The following is an 11,332-nucleotide window of genomic DNA, read 5'->3' on the forward strand; positions in this document are numbered from 1 at the left end:
GGGCAGGGCGAAGGCTACCTGGCTGCACACACACACACACACACACACACACACACACACACACACACAAACTGAAATGATTTCTGCTCTTCAGGCCATTGTGTCAAGAACAACAGTAATTGGGACGTGGACTGAAACATTGACATCACTCCATTGACCGGTTTAAAGCTGACGCAGAAAACTTGACTGTGCTCTTTATTTCTCCATATTGATTCTTAACATTTTGCATCTTCACTTTGATTGGCTGATAGATTGATTGACTGATATATTTGCAAGAGGGAGGTTATGAACAGTGGTTGTGCAGTACTAAATCTCTCGATGATGACGTATAAAATCTAAAGCCGTACCTTTATATCCAGTGTCTGATTGGGGAACGTACAGTATATATTGGAGGAAGTCTGTGGACATTTAGGTTTTTTTTCGGTTACAGATTTATGCAGTCTTTCGTTAGCTGCATCTGAAGTTCAAGGGTCACAGTTACATCACCGTATCTCACCGAAAAAATCTGACCTTGTCATGTTGCCATGGGCACATCATACTGCTTTGTTTGGATTTCCAGAGGCACCAATGATTGGTGAGCTGAATTTTTGACCTTTGCTCCGCAAGCTTGCAGGTAGGTGGCATTGAGTACTGTTCAAGTGTAAGTGTAGTTTCCATTGAGGGCTGAATCTGGATCTTTGACCCAGAGGAGCGGTGGTTTGGTTAAGGCTACCTGACCCTCTGTAGTTCCTCTCTGAGCCAGGCTGGTAGCGGCTGACCCAGTCTGTGCAGCAGCTTAGATAATTCAATGTTCTGATCCCTGTAGAATCTGGAGAGAAACACTCGTGACTAGAAAAGGAAAGAGTAAAGAGAACACATATTTTAGTGAGCAGAACAGCTACAGACTTTTGTATAGAATATAAGAGTGAAGTGGAACACATTTTCGTTTTTGGTGCGGTTCTTTTAGTTCGGTACACACCTATATCAAACAAATGCAGTGTTGTGTTGACTAACTTTGACTGGATGTTGTTAGTTCAGCTAGCTACAGTATTAGGTCTGGGCGGTATACTGAATATATTTTTAAGCAAGATGGGACAATACCATTTATATCAATATACTCTGTAGTGAACGCACCTGAAAAATAACAGAGGACTGCTTAGGGAAAGGAACACAATCCAAGTTGAACTTAACATGAGATTTGCTTTAATTTTAAGTACTCCAAACGAACTCAAAAGCATAGTTTTTAATCTTCTTGACGTCTTGTCAATGTGTGATATGCAGTGTTGGGGGTAACTCATTACAAGTAATGCGAGTTACGTAATCAGATTACTTTTTTCAAGTAACTAGTAAAGTAACGCATTACTTTTAATGCATTACTTTTAAAAGTAACTTTCCCCAACACTGGTGATATGTAATGCATTTTTAGATTTAAAATTTTTCATCTTATGGTTGTATTCTTATCTGTAAATATTAGAAAGTAATGCATATCCATTTTGCATAAAGGTCAGCCTGTCTCTGTTAAACTTTATCCAACAGTCAAACAAATAACTCAATACTTCAGACTAACAAAAATACACTTTAAAATATTTTGCATCCAAAAATTAAAGCACTTTTAATAAAGACCTCTGTTTAGTAAATCACTGTTTAATAAAAAAGAAAAACAACACAATTTTATGTTTTATTTTTCACTGTACCGAAAACATACCAAACTGTGTCACTGGGACAGTGCCTTTTCAAAAGGTACACTTCGGGTTTTAATATGTACATTTTAGGTACTAATATGTGGTTTTAAGGGACCAATATAGACTTTAGGTACAAAAGTGTAGCTTTTGAAAAGGTAACTCCCCAGCTTTTGTACCTTTTTTCTGAGAGTGTAGGTTTGGAATGACACAAGGGTGAGTAAATGTAAGAATTTTCTTTTTGTGTGTGAGGAAAAACAGAGAAGACAAAATCGAGAAACATGAAGCGAGAGTCAGAGTTGTTCTGTATCAGTTATTCAGTACATGAGCTACAGACACGTTAGCTGTTGCAAGATTGAACAGTCTGAGGTCAGAGTGAGTTTTTCTCTCTCTATGACCCATATTGCTCAATGATGGCATGCCTCTATAATACAGCTGTAATCATTAAAGATTAAAGACTCCATTTTGCTCAGAGTTTACTGTTGTTAGGTGGTACCTCAGAGACCATGGGCGGGTATTTGCGGCCCTTGCTCTTCCCCAAACACTTAGTCCTGCCCCCTTCCAACAGCTGACACCAAAAGCCCTTCTGAGGATCAAACCTGTGAAGAGATAGAGAACTCTTTACAATCTAAACGACTTCTTTCTTCAAGAATATACAGTATATTCTACATATTGTGTATCTATCCATGTATCTGTATTAAGTCTCACAACTCCTTTTATTTCTACACTCAGCAATGGAAAGAATCTGGAAAACACACACACACACACACACACACACACACACACACATCTGACTGACAGATGTCTGCTGTAACCTTGTCTGTTTGTCAGATGAGACATGGCCTGGTTTGATAAGCATTCAGAAACAAGCAAACAGAAACATCAGCAATCTCTAACTGCTCTCAGCAAAATGTGATCGAAAGTGTGTGTGTGTGTGTGTGTGTCTCTGTGTTCATTCTTTGACAAAGTAGCAAGCAGAAGGTACTTTGAAACATGAACTATGTAACATTTGTGGCAAAGTGTTTTACTCTCTCAGTCTTCACTGTCTTTCTCTCTTTATTTTTTGGTCGCACTCATTTCTTTTTCCTTTTCCTGCTCTACACTTTTCTCAGATATTCTTTGTTTAGTCTCAGTACCAGAACATACAGAGAATAAAGAACATAAGAGCCTTATTTATCTTAAAACTAAGAGATTTGTTCTTTTTGCTTTATGAATGTCACATTAAAATTGCCTCAGAAACTTTTTACCATGCTCTATTGTTTTTTATTTATTTATTATTTTTTTTTACACAAGGTTAAAGTTTAATTTAAATGCCTTGGTTTCACCCTTAAAATATTATTGTTATTTCAAAGGTGACAATCTAATCAAAAAGTTAATAAGCCATTTCATTATTTAGTGTACTATATCCATTTAAAAGTGTTATAAAGTTTCATAAAAAAATAATATTTAATCATCTGTAATTTGGTCAAATTATGCATTCGAAGGTGATTTGGGAAAATTCAGAACACACATTGCTCAGTCAAAGAAGATTCTTTATGGATAATTAATTTATAAATCAAAGCCAGATAGAATGTTTAACAAACATCATTTGGATTCTTGGTGTTGTAGAACCAACAAGCACCAGTGGAGGACTGCAGGCCAATGGCTAAAATAGTTTTTTTATTGAATTACAGCAGATTTTGTATTTTCGTATTTGCATTTCCTATGTATTTTGATATACAAAAAAATTTGAAAATATAATTGAATTTTGTGTATTTAAAATAAATAAATTGTTAGCTATTAAAGTATCCAAAATAGAACATTTAAAATGTCGTTTCCATCACAAAACGTTATCAAATATATCATATGAGATGGAGATAACACCTGTTGAGCATTGTTAGTGGAGAAATTAAATAAAATAGAAAAAAAATTATAAAACAGATAAAAATTAAACAAAAAATAAGTGAAATAGAGTGTAAAATATATGTTTTAAGAGGGCTATTTTAAATGTCAGCAAGATCAAAAGTACCCAAGAAACACCTATAAAAGAGATGAAAGCAACAGAGAGGCAGAGGGAGTGATATATGGCATACATGATGAGTGACAGGCAGAGGAACTGCTAAAGAAAACTGTTTAAAAACTTAAACAAAATACGAAATGAGGAAAGTGAAGCCACGAAAAGAAGTGATAGTAACTGAAACTGACGGAAAACAAGAAAAAGTAGAAACAGGCATGATATGAGAGAGAGAGAGAGAGAGAGAGAGAGAGAGAGAGAGAGAGAGAGAGAGAGAGAGAGAGAGAGGATATGTGTGGAGAGATGAAGTGAGAAAGACTCAAACAGAGGGAGGTTATTAATAAAAGCCAAAACTGATGAAGCTGTCTGTGGTAGAGAACACATGCAGAGACTCACAAAACGACCAAACACACACACGTGTGAGAGAGAGAGAGAGACAGAAAAAGAAAGAAAGACTGAAATAGACCACACCTGACACAGGTAATTCTGAGTTCAGTGTTTTGGCATTTTATATCAAGAATGATAATCTGATACAGCCATTACATCATTTCAAAATACCATGATGTCTTTTTTTTTTTTTTACCACAATGCATTTTAGGTCCTTATTGGTTCAGGAGTCACTGACAATATTTTATATATAATATTTTATCATGTATATTTTATAAATTTTTAATATTATAGAATAGTATGCATTATTTAAAGGGGTCATAGGATGCCCATTTTCCACAAGTCGATATGATTCTTTAGGGTCTTAATGGAAAGTCTGTAATATAGTTTGGTTAAAATTTCTCAATGGTACTGTAAAAAACACTTTTTTTACCCTGTCAAAAACAGTTATTTTCAGAGCACGCAGTTTTGTAGCATTTTCCTTTAAATGTTAATGAGCTCTGCTGACCCCGCCCCTCTCTTCCGAGCGGCTCTCAGAGAGACTGTTTACTTTAGCTGCATACATCGTGAAACTTGCTAATTAGCACATTATTAGGAAAGGCGATTTGCAAAGATTCTTTAAAAAACCTTATACTCACAAGTGCATGTAGCATCCTATGACCCCTTTAAAGGAAAAGTTTACTTAGGGACTTTATAATGTTAATTTTGATAATTTTCTCTTCCAAAGTTGAAATGAGTGAATATAATTTTCATTAAATTGAATTTCATTAAATATATTACAGTACAATATGATTTATATACATGGTCCAAATTTGACATTTCGCCACGCTAATGGTTTTTTATTTTTTATTTATCAGAAGAACTTCTCTGGTAAAAGTTGTTAGAAGATGCGAGTTGTGACAGATGTTTTCTATTGATATGTATGAAATTAATTTGAGTCACAAGTCTTGTCACAAGGTCTTTCTTACAGTTCAAACATGACTGAACATGCTGAGTGTTAATTTTGAAATATTAATCATGACAAGGCACGGCCTCATCCTCTGACAGGTGGGTTTTCAACCATTCAGAAGCATGGTTAACAATGAACAACATGGCATGCACACCATTCCTTCTTTCCTCACTTTCTCCTAATATGTTTTCAAAATTGTTAAAATGTACAAGACACCTTAAGAGCAATCTAACACACAGAGAAACTGTCAGATGCCTAATGTGCTGTTTTAATTGGAGAGGCCAGATGAAGTTAATCATGTGCTAATGGCTACAGCCAGATTATCACAATTAATCTCATTCAGGCTCTGTACAGATTAAACAGGCATCAACTGCTGAGAACACGGATCTGTCAACTCATTTTATCAGCTGATTCTCAAACACATGGGATCAGGGACAGCATGGATGACAGGCTTGCTCCTGTATCGTATCTCTGGATGAGCCTGGGTCCATCTGTGTGTATGTGTATGCTCTTGTTTGTGCATCCAAGTGCAGACCAAATGTTTCCACTGTGATAGTAAAACCTAAAAAACTACATTCTCGGGACCTACATCACACAGCTGCATAAAAGAAACGTTTTATTTGTAGGGCTGTCAAAGTTATAACGCTTGCAATTTATTAAATATGTGTTGTACTTAACAGTGCAAATGCATTTATTGATTTTGACATTATAACCGTTTAATTAATTTTCAAAAAATGAAACGAGCAAAATATCACTAATGAGTGAAACAACATCATTCACTGAAATGTTGATGCGAGCACCAGTAGGCTAATGGCATCTTTACACATTTAAGATTAAATCCATAAAGTGTTGGAAAAGTGATTTTATTATTGAATTATTGTTTGCCATTCCTGTGCATTTTAAAATAGTTTGAGTCATTTAAATTTTGCACACTACCCCTCATAAGTTTAGAATCAGTTTTTTTAGAAATTAATAGTTTTATTCAGCAAGGCTGCATTAAAAAGATCAAAAGTGACAGTAAAGACATTGATAACATAACAAAATATTTCTTTTTTAAATACATGCTGTTCTTTTGAACTTTCTATTCATCAAAGAATCCTGAAAAAGCATCAGAGTTTCCTCAAAAATATTAATCAGCACAACTGTTTTCAACACCGATAATAAAATAAATATTACTTGAGCACCATGGCATATTAGAATGATTTCTGAATGATCATGTGACGACTAAATAGATTAAAATATACTAAACTAGAAAACAGTTATATTATATTGTAACAATATTTCACAATTTTACTGTTTTTGCTGTATGAAATAAATGCAGCTGTGCTGGGCACAAGAAAAAAAAAACCTTAATGACCCAAAACTTTTTAACAGTAGTCTACTTATTTAGCTTATGAACAATGCAAATAAATTCAGGCTTTAGGTTAAAAATATTATAGAATAACTGCAATTATGCAAATCTGGGAGGTCCCCACTTGATATAAAACATATGTGTGTGTGACCCTTACGTGAGTGCCTGGGAGTAGTTGTAATAGGGAGTGACACCCAGAAATTTCTGAAGCTCGTCCATCACTTTAGCTGGGTCATTCCTCAGCTGCTGTCCATCAATAATCATTAGCTGCAGGAGGAGACAGAGAGACACAGACAGGGAGTAGAAAATTCAGAAAACGTACTGTACAAATACCAAAATCAGTAAGGGTTTGTCCAGATTGGTTACCTGATTTGGAGGGTAGTATGTGAGCCATCTCTCCAGGTGTGTGGCGTAGAGTCCAGGTACGAGACAGTGGTTCTGGAGAGAGCGTAACTCAGGTGGAACGAGCTGGTCTGCTGAAATCACCTCATAGAAACTGAACTGCAATGCTGCCGGGTCTTCATGAGCCCTCTGATGCTGCCAGTGAAATTACAACTATTTTAAAAACCAAACCCAACTGCACAATGACTTAAACAGTAGTATTTATTCTGATTCTGACTGGTCAGCTATTACAAATTGGTCATATTGTTGCCCGTCTTGTTGCTAGGCTGATTAAGAAGATAATAAAAAGATAATTTAAATAACAAATTCAACTCAAATTAAAATTTCATGTCCATGTAATAAGCAAGATAACGTACAGGGCTTAAAATGTATTTAATCTTCAATATTATTCTTTTAATATAATTCTTGTGGTGTGTGGTAGCAGCTTCATGCTGTGCCCTCCTGTGCATGCTGTTGATGAGATTTCTACCTCACACAAACTCTAACTCTCGTTTACACCCGGTGATGTTCTCACTCACACTTACACATATTCAATCTCTCCACAATATCACACATGAACATGTGCACGCTTGATTCCTACGGAAATCCACCAAGCACACCAACACGCATATAATTTCATGTATTTAAGCGCTACATATGCTAATTTGCACTAAAAGAGTTCAAATGTGTAGTAATGGTGTAAGAAAACATAAAATACACTGCCCTCTATACGTCTGCACAGGTATTTGAGCTCCCTTCTGATGCCTTTTTCCCTTTATGGATAAATTTGAGTTGCCTTGCATGCAAAACTCATGCATGTAAGACAATGCTTTTTCCTTTATGGAATAATAAGTGACTCGTGCTTATTTTTCTGCATTTATTAAGCTGCATTTGAATAATTCTGCACAGCACATTCATTCTCATTCTCACGTACCTATCACATTAATGTTTCATGTATTCTGATGTATTTGTTTGACAGTTTGACTTTTCTCAGCTGCCATGTAGCAGCTTTGCAAAGCAATCAGAATGATCTTCGTCTGGATATGCACAGATATAAATGACTACTCTATTTTAATATATTTGACAATTTCATTGATTTCTGTGAACCATACTTATATGCTGATATGGTGCTCAAGTAAAATTTCTTATTATTATCATCAGTGCTAAAAACGGTTGTGCTGCTTCATATTTTTGTGGCAACGTTTTTTTTGTTGGTGTCAGGATTCTCTGATCAATAGAAAGTTCGAAAGAACAGCATTTTTTTGGAATAGATTTTTTTCTGTAACTTTTGATATTTTAATTACACTTGATGAATTTATTGTGTCCTAGCTGAAAAAATAAAAAAATGTGATCCCAATTAATACTGGAAAACTCTTGTGCATGTAAGCATGGGCAGTGGCATTGACTGTTGTGCTGTACAGCAGTATCTTTCACCCATCCACACAACTCTGACTGGGAAGTTCTACTAGTCTTTGCTTTGTGATTGGTCAGTGTCATACCTGGTACCAGCTGTATGCCCTGTCTGAAGGGTTGATCAGCAGAGTAAGGATTTTGGCTTTAGGCAAGAGAGCGGCGGCTCGTTTGGGCGTCTCCTCAGAAGGAAAGTAATTTGCGCTCTTCTCAAACAGGAAATCTGTGCTGACATTAGAGGGTACAGGAAAGAACTCCATGTACCTTTGAGAAGAGAGGTGTATTGAGTTAGAGAAAATGCACACACACACAGTAGATGCCATTTACAGTGGGACATTTTGCCATTTGGAAGATTTTGTCCCCACCACTTTATGAAAAGTGCTTGCGGCAGGAATATATCTAGGTCAATGACAAATAAGACTGTCCAAGATAAAGAAAAAGGAAAAATCTTGTTTAACCATCAAGTATATTACACCTTGTGTACAGAGCCACAAATTAAGAATTTGTTCTTATTAATTTGTCCCTTAGTTTTACATAAATCATGGCCATGTTGCACTAATTTGTTCCTCAAGGGAACAAATTAGTACAATGTAGCCACGATTTTACCTAAAATGGGGGGACAAATTCATCAAATATAGCCATGAATTAATATGTCATGGAGACTTTGTGCATGTCAGTGTACACATCTTACATATTATTTCCAAAAAGTTGTAAAAAGTAAAAAAGCACTATATGACTTTCATTTGGCCCACAAAAACAACTCAATTTTAATATTTGATAAACCCCTTGTAGGCCTAATTAGCCATTTGCCACAAGACGTTAATACTAGATCAACAATTTATACTTGTCATTCAGCTGTTGATCCATGCATTAATCCACTGACCTACAAAACCCTAAAATGGACAGTAGCAGATGAAGAAATGAAATTTTCAAATATGCCACAAACATATTTAAGCACTTGAATTTTTCAGTGAGTATAATTGTAAGAATAGATATCAGAAATATATATTTAAATAATTTTTTAAACAATTCTATTTGAAATAATATTATTTATATTAACATTTTGGGTAACACTATTTCAAGGACCAATTTTTACGATTAACTAGTTGCTTATAAGCAAGCATATTACTTGCATATTATATGCATATATTATTGGCTGTTCATTAGTTCTTACAAAGCACATATTAATGCTTTATTCTGCATGACCGTATTCTAGATCCCTTAATCCGACCCCATACCTAAACTTAACAACCACCTTACTAACTATTAATAAGCAGCAAATTAGGAGTTTACTGAGGCAAAAGTCATAGCTAATAGTTAATAGTGAGAACTGGACCTTAAAATAAAATGTGACCAAATTTTGGCTTGGAAAAGAAACAATATTCTACTGTTCTCCAGATCAATACATGACATAGAATATTTTCCAAAACAGTGGAAGATCATGTTTAATTATTTGTGCATGACCTACTTAATGCCTTAACCACTCATGTGACATCATAACCATTGTGTAATCCTCCAAAAAGACCTTTAACAAAGTGAAACAACGTGTCTGGTAAACACTTCACACCCACCAGTCGATGCCTTTGTGGTAGTTGTTGGTGTTGAAAAACTGAACTTCCTCGAATGTTTTCACACTGGGAAAGTTGCTGGAGATGAAGGGATGCATGATCAGGAAGAGGTAGAGCGCCGTCGTGCCTGGCAAGAGAGAGGATGAAGGGAAGGAAGAGGTAGAGCGCCGTCGTGCCTGGCAAGAGAGAGAGAAAGAGATGAAGAGAGAAGAGAGAGAGGAGGGCAGGAGAGAAAGAGAGAAGGAGGGGAAGTAAATCAACGAGCCCTTCCCCTGCTAATGATGAAATTATATGTGCTGCTGATAGCGCTGAAGAGAAATATGAGGCCTGGAGATTCAGCCCACAGACAGAGAAACTAAGAGACATGGGATCAATACACCATTTACCTTATGGATTTTTTTTCTGTGTGTGTGTTGAGAGTTTGTGATACAGCAGGAAAGAAGAAGATGAGTGCAGAGAGGAGAAGTGTTTAACAAGACAGTGTCTTGACACCAATCAAAATCTTACAGCCCCAAAACAGCACTCTGTCTTTTCCCTTGTTCTACTCCCCTAGCCCTCTGGGGATGTGTCTGTATTGTTCTCCTCTAGAGCTGATGCCCTTAGTTGCACTTTCATCATTTCTAGCAGCACAAGGTGAGATATGAAGCAGGATGAAGGGGAACAGCGAAGCGAGGAGATTCACACGCACACATGCACGACTTTGAAGCCCTGCAAAAGGAAAGACGGAAGAAACATGCTCTCGCAACAGAAGAAGAGAATTACCTGTTTTCTGAGGCCCGACCACCATGAACTTGGGCAGCCTGTCGCAGGTCTTCTCTTTGGACCAGATGTCCTTATGCCGTTTATCATCACATGGGTTCTGAAGAACAACATCATAAATGAGATCAGGCAAAAAGTTAATGGAGACAGAGGACTAGACAGGGTCTGCAGCTCGATGCCTACAGTATATGGATAATCCTTGAAATCATCTTCAGATTTCATATGACAGATATTAATAGATATTCTAGAGCACTATTCAGATAGGATCTGTTTTCAGGACGGACAGTATGTCTGTAATTGTTACTGCAGATGTCTACATGTGTCATCAATTTGCACATGATGAGCAATTTATGTAGAAAACAGAACAATATGAAATTCATCAGAAATCTTTTTTTGTTTAGTTCAATAACTGTTAAACTGTACTAAACTGTGGCTAAGCTGTAACACCTACGTGCAGCATCTTTTCAAAATAAAACATAATTGGAGCAACCAAACAAAAATATGCTACAAATTGTGCAAAACCCCCATAAATCCAAGTGTTGTCCCAGTTTTAAAGTGCATCTTTTCATTTTCTGGTGGCTTTTCATTGGTCAACATCCACTTGAGATACATGGAGTGCTTGATGTACAATGATTGTTACACGGCCTACAGGTTGCAGAGAGCAGGCTTTTCCCCAACATGTCAGTTTGCACAGGATTGCTTTTACCTGTGATCAACAAAACAAAACAAAACAAAACAAAACAAAACAAAACAAAACAAAACAAAACAAAACAAAACAAAACAAAACAAAACAAAACAAAACAAAACAAAACAAAACAAAACAAAACAAAACAAAACAAAACAAAACAAAACAAAACAAAACAAAACAAAACAAAA

The 11,332-nt window shown here is 36.0% G+C and overlaps 1 protein-coding gene across 1 annotated transcript in view; it reads right to left on the reverse strand.

Annotated features, from left to right (window-relative positions):
* Window positions 1-31: 31 nt before the first annotated feature.
* The window catches only part of LOC107702380 (bifunctional heparan sulfate N-deacetylase/N-sulfotransferase 4-like), a 67,463-nt gene continuing 56,162 nt past the window's right edge, over window positions 32-11,332 (reverse strand). Inside the window, exons 8-14 of the mRNA XM_016504681.1 lie at window positions 10,460-10,556; window positions 9,701-9,824; window positions 8,219-8,393; window positions 6,705-6,875; window positions 6,496-6,605; window positions 2,155-2,257; window positions 32-828 (exon numbers count right to left, since the gene is read on the reverse strand). Coding sequence (XP_016360167.1) covers window positions 709-828; window positions 2,155-2,257; window positions 6,496-6,605; window positions 6,705-6,875; window positions 8,219-8,393; window positions 9,701-9,824; window positions 10,460-10,556 — 900 coding nt within the window. The 3' untranslated portion in view covers window positions 32-708. The remainder of the gene's footprint in view (window positions 829-2,154; window positions 2,258-6,495; window positions 6,606-6,704; window positions 6,876-8,218; window positions 8,394-9,700; window positions 9,825-10,459; window positions 10,557-11,332) is intronic.

This window comes from Sinocyclocheilus anshuiensis, unplaced genomic scaffold, assembly GCF_001515605.1.
Source record: "Sinocyclocheilus anshuiensis isolate Anshui unplaced genomic scaffold, SAMN03320099.WGS_v1.1 scaffold86, whole genome shotgun sequence".
Lineage (NCBI taxonomy): Eukaryota > Metazoa > Chordata > Actinopteri > Cypriniformes > Cyprinidae > Sinocyclocheilus > Sinocyclocheilus anshuiensis.